Source organism: Pundamilia nyererei, unplaced genomic scaffold, assembly GCF_000239375.1.
Source record: "Pundamilia nyererei isolate P.nyererei 1_Seehausen unplaced genomic scaffold, PunNye1.0 scaffold00125, whole genome shotgun sequence".
Taxonomy (NCBI): domain Eukaryota; kingdom Metazoa; phylum Chordata; class Actinopteri; order Cichliformes; family Cichlidae; genus Pundamilia; species Pundamilia nyererei.
The window spans coordinates 305,370-327,235 of NW_005187526.1; the positions used below are offsets into that span (position 1 = coordinate 305,370).

Sequence of the window (21,866 nt, forward strand, 5' to 3'; positions counted from 1 at the left end):
ATTTGTTTTTTATGTAAGGCTGACAGTTTTCCATCTCTCAACCAATGTGATGAATGCTGACACCACCTCAGTTGCTTTTGGACCCCAGTGTATAAAAGCTATGCAAACATAATGCCGGCTGCATTCCGCTTGCGTGCCTAAACCTCCTGCAGTAAGGCTTTGGTATTTCTCAACATTGACGGAAAGTCCTCTCCCATTTTGCTCTGTTTGATTTATTCTATCTTTCTGGTTTCAGAACATTGATGCTCTCCAAGAACACTTAGGCCTCTATAGTTTGTGCCTTCCAGCTGCACCTCACATGTGCAATTAAGTTGTCAGAGTAGCCTGAGCCGCTGCTTGCGTTGTTCTTGGAGACTGGTGCTTACATTGTTTAAGGTGTGCTTATGTTTTGTATAATGAACTTTTATTTGTGTATGAAAAAATCGGAAGGCCCAGAAATTGCATGGTTATGATTTGACAGTTGGTGTTAAAATCAGGTCTTGACCACTAGTTAGCAGCAATTTTCCAAAATGCTGATATAAAGATAAATAAGATATATAAAGAAATGTATATCAGGATCTTATAGACTAATAATTGTGAAGTAAAAAAGATGTGATTGGCAGTAATTACATAATAAATAATTGGAAAATAACTGGGCACTGCTGATTATTCTGAGTTAGAGCTATTCCTGCGTTTGGGAATTCCCCGTGTGTGTCGTAATTGACTTGTCTAAGATGTGTTGTTTTTTTTGTTTTTTTTGCACATGCCTGTGTGTGAGTGCGTATGTCAGGGATCTGTGTGGAGTGTTTTATTGTAGCTAACACATTGCAGTTATTAGCATTAGGGGGTAGCTGTGCCAGCGTAAGCAGAATGCCTCACATGCTCAGCCTGGGCTTGTGGTTAGCTGATGGAGACATCTGAAGGACCAGAGCCTCTCAGATCTAAATCAGGAACAATTTCTCCCTCTTTCCGATTCTCCCTCGATGTGTCTTTCTCTTTTGATATTCCTGCTTCCACTTTACTGTTGTCACAGTCCTGTTTTTCTTCTTTTTTTGCCGTGGCTTCTGGCTCTTTAATCTTTGATTCTCTCACTCTTTGCTTCGGTTGACTTTCTGTATTCTTCTATTTCCTTTCATGTTTTCTTCTTTTCCCTAACACTTGTTACTTGTGAACACTGAAGTTGAGGTCACTAGTAGGAGCATAAAGAATTTGAATGGGCTTCAATGGAAAGTGCAGTGGTTTGTTGTAATTATTTATCCAGGCTCCAAATTCCATCATGGCACCTATATTAGTTCAAGCCTGTTTGAATTCCTTGTTCCTGGATGTTAATCAAGTCTCAGAATTGGAGTTACTCAGACTCAGAGTCTTTTGTTTAAATAAAAAAATGTGCTAAACATTGTTTGTGAGGATAAAAGAGGACTGACCTCAGCACCCCTATTACTTTTGCAGACCTGCTTACTATTGTGGAGAAATGACTGCAAAAAGCGATTTTGTAACAAAGAATCCAGTTTTCTGCATGAATACACAGGGCTTTGAGATTTATTAGATTAATGTAGAATTATGGACAGTTAAACTGGAACAACATCGGCTACTGTACCGTAAACACAAGATTGGTTTCTGCTGGTTTTACTTAAGACAAATAAAATGCACTGGGCTTTGAACTATTACCTGAAAGTGCAACAGAACAAGAGTAGAGCCAAAATCACCTAAATGTCAAATGTTTGAGGAGGGCACTTAACTTTTGGCCTTTGCCTTTTACATTTTACTTTTACCATTTACACTTTAAGTTTATCTTGTTGTATGTTTACTGGAACTTGGTTAAAGAGCTATACTGAAACTGCAGCCAGAGGTGATCTGTCTGGTGAGAACAGCACAAGGACAATGCCTGAACAAATTAAATACTCAGAAGTCAGAAGACCTCTTGTAGCTCCCTATGGGTCTGCTCTGTAACTGGGATCCCCGTTTGTCTTTGTTATTGTAAGTATGTTGGAGGCAGATAATAAACATAGACAGTTTGACTTGGGTAGAGCAGAGGCACTCTTGGCAGAGACCTCCAACATGACATCACCGGTGTCGTTGTGATTCCTCCCCCTTCAGAGTCAAATTCTTTTGTAATTATGCATTCTTCTTTTGGCACATGCTTGGGAATCTTTTCTATGTCTTTGCTCCCCCTCCTTAATGAATACTTTATATATTGGAGCTTCTGAAGGAAAGAAGGTGTTTGCTTTGTAGCAGTTTTGCTGGGATGGAATGTGCCTAGTAACACTTCAGGTATTACAGACCTATCACAGCTCTCCTTACACTTTAATAATCCAGAAATTACCACGAGTATGTAGGGCTGAACGATATATCGCATTTGCGATAATATCGCGACATGATCAAGTGCAATTTTCTAACCGCAAAGGCTGCGATTATACTCTGGACATGTCCAAATTCATGGGCTGCATCCTCCTGAGGCCGCATTTGTAGACCGATTACGTCACAGCGACGCGCCGAAGGCTGTCCAAATTACTACCATATCCCAGAATTCATAGCGCGGCCCAGCCAAACTCCAGCTTCCAGCAATGGCGGCCGCTAATAAGTTTTAAAATTACTCATACTAATCTTTCTGGGTCACAAAATAAACTTTTAACATATTTTCAGGCGAGAAAGTAGCTGTATAAACATCAAATATCTGCTCGGTTTATCAAGATATCCCATATTTGCAAAAGTGCTTCGACGTTTTCAGAGGCGTCTGCTACCCTCCGGCTAGCTCGACAGCTAGCCGGAAGCTCGAGGGTTACTGATGCGGCCGAGAACGGCACAACTCCCGGCACATCATTTTCAGATCACCGCGGAGTTTCGCTGCTCGGGTTAAACGTAATATATAAGTCACTTAGACAACCTAAAAACGTTATTGTTGGGCTTTTTTCAGTGTTTTGTTTGTTCGTGAGTAAATCGGTTTGGCTGAGATTAAAGTTATTAGATTAGATAAAATAAAACTTTATTAATCCCCCGGGTGGGTTCCTCCTTGGTTTTCACACAGCTGACTAAACGTCAAACAGAAAACTTATTAAACAGAAGTATGAGACAGTCGAGAATTTACACCAGTGTCTGGTTATATTTTAGATAGCAAGAAGCAGACGGCCGAGTTTATTAAACTCCACCGAGACAGCGATGACGCTAATCAGAACTAGCCTTCTGATTAGCTAATCAGAAGGCTAGACCGTCCAATTTCATGCCTTTAAATTTTAAAGGCGTGTTTGTGTGTGTTTATACAATTGCTATTATGTTTGCACTTTATGTGTAATGTTACTGACTGCAGAGATCAGTAAGATGTGTGTATTTTTTATTTATTAGTTTTATTTATTTAATATTATTTTTTAATTGAATGACTGTCTAGTAGTTCACAGATGTCGAAAAACTGAGTGTGGTAAAGCCACTGATTTTTTTATGTATATTTCTGCAATCTGCACATTGTACTGACTTTCATTTTAATGTTTACACCAGGGTTCCTTGTCAGCACTTTATGCTCAGATGTTTGTAAGCTAAAAATAAACTATTGTGTATGTTCAAATATACTGTTGTGATTGAAGAAGTTAAATAAAAATGTCAGTCATCAATTCATGCATCACCTCATGTCATCATAACAGAGGTCTGTCTTCCAGGAAAGAACAGTTTAAAATTAATGTAATATAGTATTGGCCATACTATATGATGTATTGCTTGTCTTTGTTTAATAATACAGAAGACAAAGACCTTAAAAAATAATCGCATATCGCATCGCAATCGCAATATTGGGGCAAAAAATCGCAATTAGATTATTTTCCATAATCGTTCAGCCCTACGAGTATGTTTTTCTCTGTAGTGGTTATAGTAACAGCAAACTTGGTAAGTTGTGCATTTTCAGACTGCTGAAAAAGTTTAATTCTCAGATCTTATTCTGCCTTGTGCTTTATTGGTGCAGGAAATTTCATCTTATTGGCTACAGAACATTGTGTAGAGACTGTAATATTTAATTTGTGCAGGTTTGTTTTTGTGTAGTGGATTCAGTTACTGAAACAGAGGGGGGGGAATAGACCACATTTTTGTGATATGCTACTTTCATTGAGATAATTATTCAGAATGTCACACAATGTGATATTCATCTGGGTTACTTTCAGGCTCTAATCCCCCCAATCTTCTATGGATTCCAGCTGCATGGCTCTAGTCCTTAAGTATTGGTCTGTATAGTATTTTATATTGTGTGTGCATGTACATTTGTGTTTTTTATGCACATATTTCTCTTTAAATATGCCTATGATGTCTGTGTATAAAATACGTAGCATAATTATAATATTAATACCCAACAGTTATTTGTGATGGAGACTGTGTGAAATTCTGTCCTCACTACTCCAGCTTCTGTAGTTCTCTTCTGTTTGAGGAGAAAATGAACCCTCTGTCTTTAATCATGGTAAAATAGCTTTCTTCATTTGTTACTGTTTCATTAAAAAGCCATTAGCAGCTAATTTTTAGCCGAGCTGATGGATGCGTTCGAAGCCAAGAGACGTTAAAGAAAAGGTAATCTGAGTCAACTGTGATGTTCTCTGTTCTTTTCAGCAAAAATTCCGGTGGGGTTGTCATCAATGGTTCAAACAGCTTAAGTGTAAAAGAAGTGGCTGCATACCATTTGACATTACTGGAACCATCCCAAACTGTGACATTATGTTTAAAACAGTGAGCCCCTTTTCATGTTTTTATTTCTCTCTGTGCCAGCTGGAAACCATTCTTATGAGAACCAGGGTCAACACTGTTAAAACAAGCTTCAGACTAGCTAATTATAGATGGGATGAGAAGCTCTAGAAGAAGTGGAAGGATGGAGACAATGTCAGATATAGGTAAAGAAGATGAAACATGAACAAAAGTGAAATGAATACTGTGATAGCAAAGAAGGCCTTTGATGAGGCAAGATGGTGAGAGAGGGGGGAGATGAGACCTAGGAGCACTAAAAAAACAGAAGCACATTTTTAGGACAAAAGAGTATGTGTATCTCTTTAGTAGTGTTTTTTTCCACTATTGTTCTGGAAAAACAGCCTGGAATGTCCCACATTCTCATTATATCCTTTGAGTATCATATGATTCACTGGTTACTTGGAGGTGTGAATGCTAGGCCTTAACATGTCGGGCAGAGGTTCTGTGTGTGTCTGTGTTTATATGAGTACGTGAGTGATTTACAGGAGAAGGGGTTCTGTGTGAGATAAGGAGCCTATTGGGTTTCCTTCATTTATTTTCTCACTCTGTAGGCGTTCGCCCTCCCCTGCCGTGCCTCCAGTATCCAGGCCTGCTGCTTTGATGTCAGCATGAGTTCACCAGCAACCTGCAGAGGAAAAACAACAAAAACAGAGTGTGTTTATCTAGCAATGGTCTGCATGCTCCCATTAATGTGCTGAAACTGTGTGAAATTGACCAGTTTTAAAAATGTTTTGGTTTCAAAGATCAGGCGGTTGCAGAGAAGCGAGGTAGTCGGCTGCTGGTCCTTGCCAATTTTTTTTTTTCCTTGTGTTAAACTGAAATTGGAAAATACTTAGCAATTTCTGAAAAGAAAAAATATAGTGCTTGTTTTTTTTGTCTAATATTTATTAAGAATGGGCAACAAAAACTCTGGTAATTTGCCTACTTTTCAGCCAGTCCAGGTCAGAGGAAGCCTCAAATCACAAGAAACTGTAGCAAGGGTGTTATTCTGCTCCCGCAAATACTTTATAAGTAGGTATTTGCGGGAGTATAATGAGTATTTTAAGACATATTTGTATTTTTTGAAGCTTTACTAGTTTACATATATGTCATTGTCACTAGCAGATATGATGTTACTGGTTTCTAGTGTCTGTGAGTTATAGCCAGATTATTTGTACAAGGAACTTGTGAGTTTCTTATCTACAGAGGTGCTGTTCCTAATAGCTGGAGGTGGTGGTGGTATTCAGCTAATGCGCTGAGCAGCTCATATGGGTTGACCCTCCAGACAGACTCAGCACACCGCCTCCTGCTCCCTGACTGAGTCAGACGATTACAGGAGGACAGGGGTCACGTCTGGCCTTCCTGTGCCCTAACCCTCTATGGGTGCCCACTTACCCTCTGAGTAGGGGGTCCCCCTCACCTGTCAGTCACACCACCAGCTTCATGTTTCTGTCCCTTTGTTCTGGTCTCATTATCATCAAGTCTCTTTCACTCTAGACGTCCCTCAGCTTTTCTTGGTTTTGCTGTCTCTCTTTTTTTTCCACTGTTTTTTCTCTCGCTTATCAATTGGTTTCATGTCTCTCTTTTCCTTTTTAACTACCATCATATTTGGTTAACAGCTGAGGTGACATGCCTGCAGGGGAAGAAGCCCTACTTTTTCCGGTCCTCGTGTCTATCTTTCCTTCTCCTTTTCTCCATCCTTCTTAGGCTCCCTGCCTGTGCTGTGCCCTGCTGTGGAATTGGAGAGATCGATTTACTTGGCAGCAGCTGAGGGCAGGCTTCATTTGTCCCAGGGCTTCCTTCTGAAAAGGCATTTTTCACCTCTGGAGAATTGCTCACTGCCCATGGTGACATTGAGCGCTTAATTGCGCTACTTCCAAATTTGGCAGTCTTGTTCTTCATAGTGGCAGTTCAAGTTGTTGAACTCGATGGACTCTTGGCTTGCTGGGCTATGCATTCCTTTAGGTATAGATATGAGACTAAAGGGGGAAGGAGACTGTTTCTTACTCTAATGTGCTCAAGCAGGGTATTGTGATGTAAACTAAGAATTGGAGTGTGTATCTTAAACCTTCCTAATCAAATAACAATCCCTTTTCTATTGTAGCATGTTTAAATATTATAGGTGCAACTTTTCAAAGTGATGACAAATCTACAAAAGAAATGAGTAATGACCAGCAAATTTACACCTTATTATTCACAGATCTTTATTCGTTGTAACCTTGATGAAGTATTTATTATTTCTCCCTCTCTGTTTACCAATTCCCACCACTCTCTGATGAGGAAAAAACTGATTGCACAGTGGAGCTCTATTGGATAGGGCCTTAGTGAAGTAACATGTAAATATTTCTACCAGAGCCTCTCTCATCTCTTTTGAGCATTGAGTGTTTACTGCACTGGGGGATACTTCTGTCAGTGTGTCTGCAACTCAGATAATGCAAAGTATGTTTAAAACCAAATCATCATTACTCAACTACAACGAAAGGGTTCACTGTCATTAAATCATGTTAGAACCAGGGATTGTCTGTTACATATGTAAGCTGCATGAATGTATTAAAATTTGCAACACGCGACCTGCCTGCAAAGGCTGTCTGTCAGTTTAAACTGGATCGGTTCAGTATTTATAAATAAAGTGTGTGTGTGGAGTAGCCAAATATATTTGGTTTTGACACCTTCAGTGCTTACATGTGTCAGGATAAGGGGTGACTCCTGAGACGCTTTAATGCTAAACACATGTGATCTCCCTTTTCTTGTCCAAATTATCTGACTAACCTACCACCCAGGCTGATTGTGCAAAGGTTACAGTGCTGCAGTAACCTCTAATCAACGCCACACTGAGTTTTAACTCAGTAATCTCTCCACCTTTTCACTAACTTCTCAGTTTTGCCTCTAATATATTGTTTCTTTGACACTGTATCTAATTTTTTCCCCATTTCTTCATCCCATCCACTGCTGCAGGCTTATGTCTACCATGAGTTTGAATATGAGGTATTTGCTATTATACATAGTAGCTGTTAGGAGTTCAACATTAGCTGCTGTAGTCATAGCATTTTTGTGCTCTGATAAGTTTTTCTCCCCTATTCTCCAAATTGCTCATTTATGGTTAAATTCGTCTTTATAACAGGGCTCGATATATTCCAAGATGCACACACGTTTATCATGTGGATACAGGGACAGATCTGACAGATTTCCACCCATAGAATCTTATTATTACTTCCAATCTTAAACTGTGACTTAGCAAATCCCTCAATCCCTTAAAAAGTCACATTTATTAAATTCACAAACTCAACCTTATTGTTGCCCCTTCAGTAGCTTTAATAAAATGTGCTGTTTTTAAGCAAAAAAAGAAATAAAAATAAGCCAAGCAATATTAGTATTGCTGGTGGTGCATTATTTATGCACCACTAGCAACTAGCTTGCTATGGACCAAAACAAATCCTGTTTTCCTTGCTTTTTGACTTTGCTGTTGGAACACAAACAACAGTGACGTCACTCCCAGCTCTGACATCTGACTTCTGAGGCAGATGGAATGCAGCATAAGTCCTTGGCTGTCAGTAGTCTAAAACCACTATTTCTGACCCCTCCACTGTTTGTCCTCATGTCTCTGCTGTTTTATTTGTACAGAACACCCACAAGCCCGAGGCTCTCTACGAGCTACAACAATAAATAAGCTCCTTAGCTTGAATCTTGGGTCATTCTGTTTATCACCAAGCTCATCTCTAAATGGGGGGTGATCATTTCATTTTCCTATATACACATTAATACATACATACACACATTTTGCACTTACGTTCCTGGGCTTGACAGGCCACCGGTGTCTCCAGTGTGGATCACATGTGCTGTCATGGACTAGAGACCTTCATCTTTCTCATCCAAGGACCAGAGTTTATTTGTAGAGGCCACAGGGATGGTTGTTAAATGGTGGGAGGAAGGTTATTCAGAAGGCTATTCAGAAGGTTTAGTGTAAGAAATAGTGGTGCATGGTAAACTTTCTTCTTATCACTGCCACCGCCAGTGATGCAGGAGAGCAGATTCTCAGTTTATATTCATTTCATTACTCTCAGTAACCAGATACACTGTAATATAAATTGTCCTTGGAAGTTAGCACAGTCAAAGGCCGCAAAGATCCTCTTTTCCACTGTCTGATAACAAAATTTATGTTGCTTGGACCTAAGTGGACCCTGGTGTAGTCGTGGACAAAGGCATTATAATTGTAACTTAAGCCATTACATATAAACAAATATATTCAATATTGCTACTCTAATTTCAATCTAAGAAACATGTTTTATGCATGAAAATTCACATATTCCATATCTAATTTAAACAAGAACTAGTTTGCACAATCTAGGATCACAACTACTATATGTTATATTATTACTTTACTTTAATGTGGTTATAACTGATAACTTATAACTACAGAGCTCTTGTAGAGGCCCTTTTGTCCAGCTTCTGTCATCGCAGGCATTGTTGTTTGTTTTTGTTTTATCAGGATGACCACGAAAGTGGCTCTAGTTCTACCAGTCGCAGTGTCTCAGACAGCTCCAAGGCTGTGGCCAAGCCCCGTCGCCTACAGCAAGCTGCCCCGAGTGACCCAGACCTGCCTCCAGGTAAGTGATGTAAACTGGCTCAGTGAGGCTGTTCTGATTCCCTCACCTACCTACTTGACATCAACATGTTCCTTAAAAGTGGACTGTCTTAACTACATCAGTTCATATGATCTGATATGGGACTGTCAAAGTGACCACCTCTGGTTAGCTATGACTTCCCTGCTCAACATGCAAACAAACACACAACTTCAGTATACAAAGACCAGAACTCTGCATTGGTCCAATTTTGCAAACCTCCATTCAACTGCAGTTGCAATTTCAGACTACCGGATTAACCTGTTACCTAAATAGGACCAACTACAAAGTGTGCTTAAAATAAATTTTTTGTGACACACTATGTATGTGCAATATTATAGTTATTATTGTTTTGGATTTGAGTTTTTATTTTTATTTCGTTTTTGTTTTTGATTCTGTTTAGTTTCAGTTCATTTCCAGAGTGGGATTCTCCTGTGAGTTTATTATTATTATTATTATTATTATTATTATTATTATTATTATTATTATCTTAATAAATATTGTTATTGGCAAGAACTAGGAAAATTTATTCAGGTATTGCAATAAAAGCAGATAACTTTTTGAATGTGTTGTAGACTTCCAAAGCTTCAAAAACGTGTCCACTACTGCCCCATCAAGGAAGATGTTGTTGTTATTTTGTTGTTGTTTTTTACCAAAATAACCAACACTAAAACTAAGGATATATCTATATATTTAGTTGGGTTTTTTTTATTAGTTTTTCAAGTTCACAAAATTGCTTCAGTTAGTTTTATTTTATCCAAGGACCAGAGTTTTTTTTTTCAAAAGTAGTTAACTAATATTTTTTTCATATTTTATAACTTTAGTATGTATGTATGTATCATCTCCCGTTTACCCTATAAGAGTTTTTAATTTCGGATGAGCCACGTAGCGCTGTTTTTCACAAGTGTAAATCACCCAGAGTGAGCATGGGGAATGTGCCTGTTATAAATCATACGGTGATGGCTCTTATCAACAAAGTTCCTTGACCACATGCCTCCCACAGGGCCACGGATTCCATGCCTACCTTACTGCAGCACTTTAGTGCACCTCACAAAGAGCGGTTTTGTTTGAGAGTGGCTGAATAATAGAATTTAAAAAAATAATTTATACAGACCTTTCACACCAGAACTTGTGAACACCAGGGCCCTAGTGTGACTGAATGCATTTTTTTACCCTAATCTTTTATGTTGACAGTTTTATTTTTAAAATGTATGGATGCAGTTATTTCAAATACCTCTGAACATATAAACTTATGTAAGAAAATTTTCAAGTAGGTGTGCGACAACCTTTCAACCTTTAAGATCTATGAAAAATAATCTGTTTAGAGAGCACGAATGAAGGTAAAAACATAATCCAAGAGGCAGGGGTCATGAGCTGAGTTAGGTCAGCTTGAAAAAAAGCTTCACTTCCAAACCCTGGTGTGGTTGAATGTATGAACTTACACTCCTGGCTTGTTGTATCTTGGGAGGATCCATTTCCAGGCTTTACATTATGAGATAATATCTCTCCCCAGCTGTTAAAGCACAGTTCCTCACACCCAGGCATCTCCCTTTAGGGCTGCTTCCAACAGATCTCCCAGTAGTGTGTGTGTGTGTGCGCGCACGCGCGCGCCATGTTTTTAGTGTGTTCTTCTGTGTGCACACCCTTAACTTTTCTACTAGCGGACCTTATTTCAGCCCATTACAGACTGCAGAGACAACTTTGGGGTCAGAGGTTGCTGCACCTCGGTAATGGCAAGGAAGCAAATGAATGCCGTAATCCCAACCTACCTAATTAAAAGCTTGAGGTTAAAAGGTAGATGAGGTAAAACTAACCTGCTATGACTCAGACAGAGGATGTTTTCCCAAGAATAAGATACAAACCAAACCTGACAGAAGGCTTTAATGTAGTTGAAGTATGGTGGTTTTTTTTCAGAGATGGGATGCTTAACATTAGTGCCTCCACAATCTGTTAAAGTGCTGAAATGTTGTCTTTCAGAAAAAGATCATGTCACTACTATATTACAGTTCCTTTGAGTTACAGAAATACCTTCAAAAGCCATGGTATACATGTGCTTTTTTAATGTCATTTTATGTTTCTTTAAGTTATTGTAAGGGTAGTTGGCATTAATGATGCTAAAACATAGCTGGGAAGTGCGGCTTTGATGCAAAGACCATTCAGACTTTCAAATCTTGTGACAGAGATAACTCTGTCTCCATGTAAAAACCTAACATAAGTCATAAATAATACATTATCTTTGTAGAATGTGAACTGTTGTATGTACCGTATTGTATGAACATGTAATAGATCAACAAGTAAAATGGATGCACAGTTGATACATCTCCATATGGATATGCTCTTCAGTGCTAGTACTGGCCAATATACTACCTCACGTGTCAAACTCAAGGCCCGTGGGCCAAATGTGGCCCGCTACATCATTTTATCTGGTTTTTTTTTTGTTTTTTTTTATATAACTACAAAACAAAAACATCCACAACAACAAAAAAGGATAGCAGCTTTTTCTCTAACATGTAGAAAAACAGTTACATATGTAACTTCTTTACACTGACAGACAGGGGAGTTTCACTGGTCCAGCCCACTTAAGTGGGCTGTATGTGGCCTGCAATATAATTATTAGTTTGACAACTCTGTACTGCATTAGGGCTGTTTGAAAAGCTGCACTGTGCTTTCTAATTCTAACTGTATATTGAAAAAGCCACACAACAGTGCATCTTAATCTTGCATTTGATGGTCTTTTAGTGTAAATGCATAACATATGTAATGTAAATACATTTTGTTCAGAATTGTGCATCATTTTTCACTGCATTTTAATTTTCTGTTATTTTTTATTTTAATTACTCAATGTTTTTTTTTAAAATTTGGATTGTGCAGCAATTTGTGACTATATGTCTGTGTAAAGCACTTTATAAATAAACTGTACTTACTTACCTTTACCTATTATGATACATTATTACATACTTTCAGTCGCCATCATGCCATAAGCCAGTTTACAGCTTCCACACTGATACTTGTATTCTAATCCTACTACAGCTATTATGTCATACATCACTATTTTTTAGAATTTTAAAAGACTGGTGATTAACATCCTTTTTGTACTTTCTTGCTAAATATTTTAAGCTATGTCCTTTGTCAGTGTAAAGTTGGTTGTGCAAATAATTTTGTGTCAGAGGCAGTGATAGACAGGTATAATTTTAAGTAAATGGATGATACAAAAATGTGGCAATGGTTGTGTACTTGTTAGCCTTAAGGAAGATCTGTGTTAGATGTGAGACCCTCACAGCGCAAAGACCTGTTTAGATCTTTGTCAGTATCTGCGTTTAAAAACCACTTTGTTGCGTCTTATCCCTTTAACTCCCATCTCCTTCAAAACAACCAAAACTAAACATGGTGATACCAAAAGGCAGGCCCTTCACAATTATCCAGTTATTTAGCTCTGAGCTCTCACATGCTGAATGGATTTATCGTCCTCGTTCACTTTGTGGTGGAAAATAGTGATGTTAATTCATATGCCATGGGATTGGTAGCCACACAAAGACCAAAGACCAAGTGCTTCCACCTTGGGCGATTCTGTGAGTGATTATGTTTACTGCTGCTTGTGGGGGGACGAGTGGCCACCGTTTGTGAGAACCACATTTGCCTGTTCCAGGAGATTCCTGCTTTGGTTCTATTCACGCCGTTGAAAATGTGGTTTGTTTTATATGACTTCAAAGCGATTTAATAGTGGCAGTTCTCCCTTTGAATCTGTGCTAGCCATACTGAAACCTATGAATTTGGTGTATCAGAAGCTGCCCTCCAAATTTTCTGTTTCAAAGCGTGTAGTCCGCTTATAAGTCACAGCATGTTTTTGTGAGTGCAGTAGGATCTTCAGGATTTGTTGTTTTTTTGTTTTTTGTTTTTTTTTACATTTTTTGATTGTGTGTCTAGTTGAAGGAAGCTAGTACACAACAAATATTCTTGACGTGCTTTCATGAGTACATAATTGAATTGTGTGCAGAAGGGATTATTGAGAATGAATAGTTATATCTATATATCTTCTGTTCCCTTAAGGAGAGGAACGAGGCCCAACACATAAGTATGGGAAATCACGCCCTCGTGTTTTTCTTTATTTTAATGACTATTTACATTGTAGATTTTTACTGAAGGAATCAAAACTATGAATGAACACATACAGAATTATGTGTAGTTATTGGTAGTATGTAGCTTCATGAGGTAGTCACCTGAAATGGTTTTCCAACAGTCTTGAAGGAGTTCCCAGAGATGCTGAGCACTTGTTGGCCCTTTTGCCTTCACTCTGCGGTCCAAGTCATCACAAACTATCTATTGATTATACTATTGATTGGGCTTAGGTCAGGTGGCTGTGGAGGCGCAGAACTCCATCACTCAATCACTGGAGAAGCTTTGGCAGCTTCGGCAAAGGTGTCTCTGATGCGCCTTTGCAAAGGCGATGAATGGGATGAATAGTGTACTTATTTCCTCTCTGAGTATCACTGCTGGCTCCTTGTAAACATCCATTCCATCCATCCATTCGCTTCCGCTTATCCTTTTCAGGGTCGCGGGGGGCGCTGGAGCTTATCCCAGCTGTCATAGGGCGAGAGGCAGGGTACACCCTGGACAGGTCGCCAGTCTGTCACAGGGCTAACACGCAGGGACAGACAACCACTTACACTCACATTCACTCGCACATTCACACCTAGTGGCAATTTGGATTATCCAATTAACCTATCCCCACAAACTGCATGTCTTTGGACGGTGGGAGGAGGCCGGAGTACCCGGAGGGAACCCACGCAAACACGGGGAGAACATGCAAACTCCACACAGAAAGACCCCGGCCTGATGGTGGAATTGAACTCAGGACCTTCTTGCTGTGCGGCAACAGTGCTAACCACCGTGCCACCGTGCTACAGTCCCTTGTAAACAGTGGGTTTATAATTCTGAGGCGGTTGATCCGGAACTGCAACTGGTAACTGTGTGGTGAACAACCTGATCCTTAAGTATGTGGAAGATGATATTGTGCTGTTAGTCAACATCACCTCAGTAGAGTGTACACCAGGGGTGGGCAATCTCAGTCCACGAGGGCCGGTATCCCTGCAGGTTTTAGATCTTTTAGATCTAGATCACCTTGGGTCAACACACCTGAATCACATGATTAGTTCGTTACCAGGCCTCTGGAGAACTTCAGGACATGTTGAGGAGCTAATTTAGCCATTTAAATCAGCTGTGTTGGTTCGAGGACACATCTAAAACCTGCAGGGACACCGGCCCACGTGGACTGAGATTGCCCACCTCTGGTGTACACAGTGGATGATAGCAACGGTTCGCACCACCCACGGATAGGGCGCTTAAGTGTGTCACTGAGGGAGGTGAGCAGCTTCCTGGGCATCGGGTCCTCCTGGGGGCCCAAAGGTGGACCTTTGCTCCAAGCCAACTGACTTAGAACTTGAACGGGAGGCTGCGCTCTCGCTGGAGGCTCACCCACCGCAACAGTGTGTTCTGCTTTCTTGTTGGTGGCTTGGCTTCCCAGGGTCCCACACACTGGGCTCTCCTGCTCATCCTCCAACAAACCATGAATGTCCAGGCCGATGTCCAGCGCATCATTGTCTTCCTGCGGAGTGCTGGGCTGAAGCCGGTCAGTGCTCCTGCATAGTTCTGGCTTGTCTTCGGTTAACCCATCAATATATTCTATGGGGTCAGCCCAGATAATTGCGGGGACATCAACAGGATACTCCTCGTCTTTGCACTTGGAGAGGAGAGGGTCATGCCATGCGAGGACAGTTGTGAACAGAAGATTTCTGCTTGTCTTGTTTCAGTTTTGTGTCCGTTCCAAAATGCAAAGTAAAACACTACACAGGAAGACTCAAATTTAGCAGCGTGGGCAGTCTACACAACAACTGCATGGTGGAGGCTAACTCCAACAGGGGCAGTTAAGCTAACTTCAAGCTAGCAGACAATCGAGCTAACTAGCAGCAGCAAGTTAGTCCAGTTTAGCAAAGGTGTTCTTAGTTTATATGCTCTTTACCTTTCTAAGGGATGACTGTGATAACAGGGGTAATGTGCGCAAGTAGGCCTGTGCATGTCATCACAGGTCATCCGCCTTAAAGACTTGAATAGAGGTTTTAGCCAGGACACGTGGGGACGTGATATCCTGTACTTATGTGTTGTACCAAGTGAATTGACTGAAAGGAAACAATTTCTTCAGTTTTCACTGAGTGAAATTATATATCTAGCTGAATCACATTATATAGCGATCTTAGTGAGATCTTTTTTCATTTTCTTGTTGGAAACAACAATAAGAGACCTGATAAGAGTTTTCAGTCTACAGTTTTCAAACCAGTAAACAGCACTCATGTCATGAGCAAAACCAGAAGCAGAAAAAAAAGGAAATGCACTAACTGTAGCTAAAAATAGCATTCTGTGATTTGATTTCATTAACAGTGATATAGAAACTAACCTGCATTTAATGCAAAGATTACAAATTGCAGCATCCTCTCATCATAGCTGGCTGTAGCTCAGGTGGCAGAGCAGGTCAGCCACTAATCAGAAGGTTGGTGGTTCGATCCCAGGCTGCCTCCTGGCTGCATGTCAAATATCCTTGGGCAAGATACTAACCCCATGTTTGCCTACTGGTGGTGGTCAGAGGGCCCGGTGGCGCCTGTGTCCGGCAGCCTCGCCTCTGTCAGTGCGCCCCAGGGCAGCTGTGGCTACAATGTAGCTTGCCATCGCCAGTGTGTGAATGTGTGTGTGAATGGGTGAATGACTGAATGTAGTGTAAAGCGCTAGTCCTATGGACTAGAAAAGCGCTATACAAATGCAGGCCATTTTTTTTACCATAAATATCAGCAAGAAAGAAAAAAAAATCCCATACTGGATTGCTGCGATACAGTTCACTAATTTACTAAGACCATCCCCTCACTCTTATTTTGAAAGTGTAGTTGCAGCTAACCAACTAGCCCAGCTGTCTCCACTGTCATTGACAGCAACTGGTGATAATAGTCCTTGTTCTGCTCCTGAGAGCCGCTGTGAGCTGGACAGCCAGTCTAACCAGAACCTGCAGTTTCAGACATAATTCATCTGACGTTCTATCTTGCACATCGAAGCAGCAACACAACAAGAACTAGCACTGCTAGCTGTTGAGAGTATTGGGACATTTACCCATAATGTAAATACAGAAGCTTTTGTAGTATTAGTGGAAACTGCTAACTAAGGAAACAAAATATCCCATACACACGAAGGCTGGTAATTTCTCCAGCTGAGCCGTTGTTCTGCGTTGGTGCCTTGCTGTACCATGCATGGTTGAGTTCCTTGAATCTCCCACTTTACTATAAGAGGCCCTAGAGCTAACTGAATAGTTAGCATAATTAGACGGCTTATATTGCTGCTTTAGTAAGAATCTAATCATATATTAATGTGTTTCCATAGTACTGCTGGAAAGTTACCTCAGCGGAAGTGAGATCCTTTCACTGCTGTCTTTGCATTTTTTTACGTTACAAACTGAAAATGAATAGTGGCTTACTGTATTTTATTAAAGATGCTGCGTTCCACAACAGGAATTGTATTTATGCTTCTGGTTACATTGGCAATAGTGCTAATACCATTTTAAATAACACAGCAATACAACTTCACAGTATATTTAGTGTCTTATGGACTTGTCTTTTTCTTTATGGCTAATAACTGTGGCAAAGCTGATAGTTGCTAATACTTTCCATATACAGGAAAATGGTGAGCATGTACAGTATAGTGTTTCTTTCCTGTATTGCACAGAAGAGACCACTTGGCCTGTTCTTAGATCACATAAAGGAGCTGGTTTTTCCAGCCATTTTATGGTTGAACAGTTTTAAGTGGGCTTCTTCCCTGTGGGCTGCAGCACAGGTGCTGCCTGTGTCAATTGTTTACAGAAGTTCAGAGCAGTGCAATGGCTCACAGGGAGATGGATTGGGGCCTTGGACTTGTTACAAGGCAAGAAGAGGTATAACAAGTGTACAAGCATGCGAGAGAGAAAGAAAGGACACCCTGACATGTGTAAATTAGATCCAGAGAGGTAAATAGCAGGGGGTAAAGTGCTGGTTTTACTGCCCAGGCTGCAGGTGCAACATCGGCTTTCTGACTGACCCCAGAAACACACACACACACACACACACACACACACACACACACACACACACACACACACACACACACAGAGCCACATTCATGCATGTAAGGAAGTTGCCAGGCACACACTCAGCTCCACTCAAGACAAGCACATGCATGCATGCAAGGCCACGCACAAGTGTCATGAACACACATTAAGTATGAGTTGAGTTCATATTATGTCATCCTCTCTTCCTGCTGCTGTGTTTGGTCAGGCAGCAGACTCATGAGAATTTTGTCAATTGGATTATGCTAATACATAGTCGGGCCTGTGCACAAGTGGCAGAACAGTTAACCAATTCATATAAATATTTTCATCAACAGCACCATTTTGTTCTACTTAATTATTGGTTCTGTTATGCCCTGGGCCAGGCATGTAGATACAGGAAGAAAAACATTTGGTTTGGAAAATAAGGGAAAAGCATTAAAGCTTTATATATTTTAACTTGTAGTGACTGTGTTTAACAGTACTTGGGAGGAATGAATAATGCCATTGGTCCTGTGGTTAGGAGGATTTATTGCTGTATATTTTCATATTTTATGGTCGAAACTCCCCTGTCTGTAATATTTTAAGTTATTTCTTACTTTGTTGAGTAATGACCTTACCATGTATGTTTTTCCTGCAAAGCTTCTGTTTCTGGGCGTCACTGTGGCCATTAGGAGGTACTGGTAACACTGCAGGATGGCTCCCTCAGCTCTGTTGAAACCCAATCTGTCATGCTGCTTTTTCTCTTGTGCTTCCTCTAGGCTACTACATCCACCCACTTCCTCAACAGAAGGACTGTCACCCTCACCTCCCTCAGCCTTTAAAAAAGTTGAATTCTGTAATTTCTAGTTTTATGTATAATTGAGAATCCTTTCTCTTCATATCCTCAAAATGTGAAAGTCACACTCTCAAATGTTTTAAATTAATTAATGCATTACATTTCTAAAAGTTATGACCCAAGTTTTTCCAGTGTAAATTCACAGTGTACTAAATAGTTATTATGCAGGTCGCTCATTGGTTCTTTTTTTTTGCTCTTTTTATTACTGGCAGATTTTGTCATGAGACATATTAATACATACACTGCAGCCCTGATCTTTCCTTGGTAATACCTACAGAGCCTTTTTTTTTTTTTTGGAGAATTCTGCAAATGTCAGAATTAGTTGGACTGGACATTAAACAGTCATTATGCTACCAGCTCTCTGCTACAGAGTCTCTGTAATGTCTGATTGAACCCATGTGAGAAAACTGCAAGTAATTGTTTGGAGAATTCACATCAAGAAAGTGGGAATATGCAAGTCCTGCCCAGGTGCCACCCCTCACCAAGCAACCCATTTCCATTAGTGTCCTTTTACTTGTGAAAAGGGGAAAAGTTGGAAAAATGCCCAGCCCTGATTATCCTGACCTTTGAGGAGTTCATAAGTTCCTAAATAAATTGTTTTTTTTCCCTTCATATTATGGGATTCCTATGACAGGGATTTATTGTGCTTTTAATTGCACTATTCTGTGTATGTACAAAGACCCATATTTTTATGTATGAGTGTGTGTGAGTACTTATTCAGTGAAAGTTGCTTGTGTTTAAGTGGACACAAAGGTGCCTCAGTAGTTTAATGAGCTTGGAAGGGATATAGTTATTGCAATATGTGCATAATTTGGAGTTAAACAGGATTTTACATCTGAGAGAAAGTAGAGCCCTTCTTAATACACTGCGATTTAAAGAGCTGCAAATTTTGTTGAGGTTGATTTTTTTTCTTCTTCTTTCCTTTTTTGGATAGAAGAATAACATGCCAGAATGATCTCTTATTTACAAGTCCATAAATAAATAAATAAATAAATTTTTTATTTATATAGCACCTTTCAAGACAGAATCACAAAGTGCTGCACATAAGATCACAAGTCATAAAAAGATTTAAAAAGAGAAAATAAAACGGGCATAAAATTAACCAAAAGCAGTTTTAAAAAGGTAAGTTTTGAGTTGTTTTTTTTAAAAACAGCTACTGAGTCCACAGTTCTTAATGCTTGGGGGAGAGAGTTCCACAGTCTAGGGGCCACAGTGGCAAAAGCTCTATCACCCTTAGTCCTCCTCTTAGTGTTTTTTATAGCAAGTAAGCCCTGATCAGATGACCTCAAAGACCTGCTAGGGACATAGGGCTGTAGCAGATCAAAGTTGTAGGCAGGTACCAGTCCGTGCACAGCTCTGTAGGTCAAGACCAGGATCTTAAAATCAACTCTAAATTTAACAGGAAGCCAGTGTAACTGAGATAATAATGGTGTCACATGTGAGTACTTGGAGGATTTTGTCAAAAGCCTAGCTGCAGCGTTTTGCACAACCTGCAGACGATCCAGAGAACCTTTGCTTAGACACATAAACAGCGAATTACAATAATCCAAGCGTGACGAAATAAAAGCATGTATAGCAATCTCAAGTTCAGAGCGAGATAAAATCGGGCTTAGCTTAGCCACATTTATTAAATGATAAAAACAAGACCGAACCAGAGATTTCACATGCCCGTCCAAGGATGGCAGGGGTCAGTGGTACTGAGTCTACACTACACACTATGGAATGTAGCTCTAGTTTTTACTCTTTATTGTGTCTCAACACAAATGTAATCTTTCATATATCTAATATGTCCTTGTCCATGCGTTTTTGGGTCCTGGTAATTAGGTTTATTGTCTTTGTGTCTTTGTGTCCATATTTTATGGGTTAATATGATTCTTATGTTTTAACCTGTGTGTTTGTAGGCTATGTCCAAAGTCTGATCAGACGTGTGGTGAACAACGTGAACATTGTGGTGAATAACCTGATCCTTAAGTATGTGGAAGATGATATTGTGCTGTCAGTCAACATCACCTCAGCAGAGTGCTACACAGTGGATGATTTATGGGAAAGAGCCTTCATGGACATTACTGGTGAGCAATAGCCTCTTAAATTCCTTGGTAATTAGATTAACTAGTAAACATACTGAGATAGTAGCCCCTATAGTAAACATTTTAATAATTAGTTTTAAAAAAGGACAAACAAATGTAAAGATGTCTCATTTTTAAAGCCAATACTTGAGAGAAGGATATAGTATGCAGATTGAGATATAGTATGCACATGTATGTACAATATATGTAAATGTAGCTTGTTTCCTTCAGGCCTTGTGCTCATATGCATTTACTGTATATGTTGTCTATTATATTATTATTATTATTGCAAATAGCACTGCCTTAAAAGACCGACAACAATGTTCAAATTTCTGGCACAGCAGCAGAGGGAGAGCTTTTCCCTTAAAGTACATCATCATTTGTTGTTTGGGTTTAGCACAGGTGATGTTAACAGGAATAAGCCCTATGTAAAGAGTGCTAGAATTGTGTCTAGAAAAATAATGGCTGCTAATGTGAATCATCCAACATCAACTCAAGTGTCAATGAAGTTTCTGGAAGTTGCTGGGAAGAGGAAGAGGAAGTGTTCTTCACATACTTCTTGAAAGCAACTAGTGAGTACTGTAATGGTTACTGGCACTGTTTAGACAGTGAAATAATTCTGGGAATAGATCCTGTTATCATTCTGCCAAGGGTAAGTGAATCAGTGTCAAGTGAGAACCTGATGATGTGTGGCCAACCAAGACACACACACACACACAAACAAACTTTCTGAGCTAGCTCTCTATTTTAACTAAATCACTGATAATGAGAATTTGCTGTCAGGAGCTGCTCTCTGTTAGTGTGTGCATAATTTAACTTGTTTGTTTTTAATGATACCTAATTTTGTTTTAATCCTTTTTTCTTCTCTTGCTTTTTTCTTTGTGCAGCTCCAGAGTTGGTCCTAAGGAAACTGATCAACTTTGCTGACTGCACCGTGTGTTTGGACAAACGGAATGCTAGCGGCAAAATTGAGTTTTACCAGGACCCGCTCTTGTACAAATGCTCCTTCAGAACACGCCTCCATTTTACATATGACAACATCAACTCTAAGATCCCATCTGTCATAAAGGTGAGCCAGCCTGTGATTTTAGGAATAACTCTATAACTGCCATCATCTTAGCAAAGCTCAAGGAAATGTTAGGGGTTAATATAATTTCAATATGCTGTTGTCTGAAGATTCCATATGATGGAAAAACTTACATTTCTATTAACAGTTTACAGATGTCAGAGATTAATGTGGCTGACTTTTGTTTGGGCAGCTGTTCTCACATCAATAGCAGGATAATGACTAATATCAGTGAATTGTTGTCAACCAGTGACTTTAAATATATGTGGAAGACAGCTGCTTGTTTTGGGAAGATTTTACTTCCTTCGTGAAAATCTAAGGTACCACTAGAAATGATCTGAGACACGACTGAAGTAAAATCGGTGTTAGAATTTTAAGTCAAGTGCTGTTAGTACATACTTTTTGGGGGTACTAATCCATTTTGTATAACTGCGAACACTTAGTTGGACAAAAGCTCTTCTACACTAAGATTTGTTTAGAACAAATATTTTAAAAG

At 39.7% G+C, this 21,866-nt stretch overlaps 1 protein-coding gene across 3 annotated transcripts in view; it reads left to right on the top strand.

Annotated features, from left to right (window-relative positions):
* Positions 1 to 21,866, top strand: part of vps13b (vacuolar protein sorting 13 homolog B) — a 293,873-nt gene that overhangs the window by 13,077 nt on the left and 258,930 nt on the right. For all 3 annotated transcript variants that reach the window (XM_005742923.1, XM_005742921.1, XM_005742922.1), the window contains exons 4-6: positions 9,155 to 9,272; positions 20,140 to 20,307; positions 21,192 to 21,373. In XM_005742923.1, coding sequence (XP_005742980.1) covers positions 9,155 to 9,272; positions 20,140 to 20,307; positions 21,192 to 21,373 — 468 coding nt within the window. The remainder of the gene's footprint in view (positions 1 to 9,154; positions 9,273 to 20,139; positions 20,308 to 21,191; positions 21,374 to 21,866) is intronic.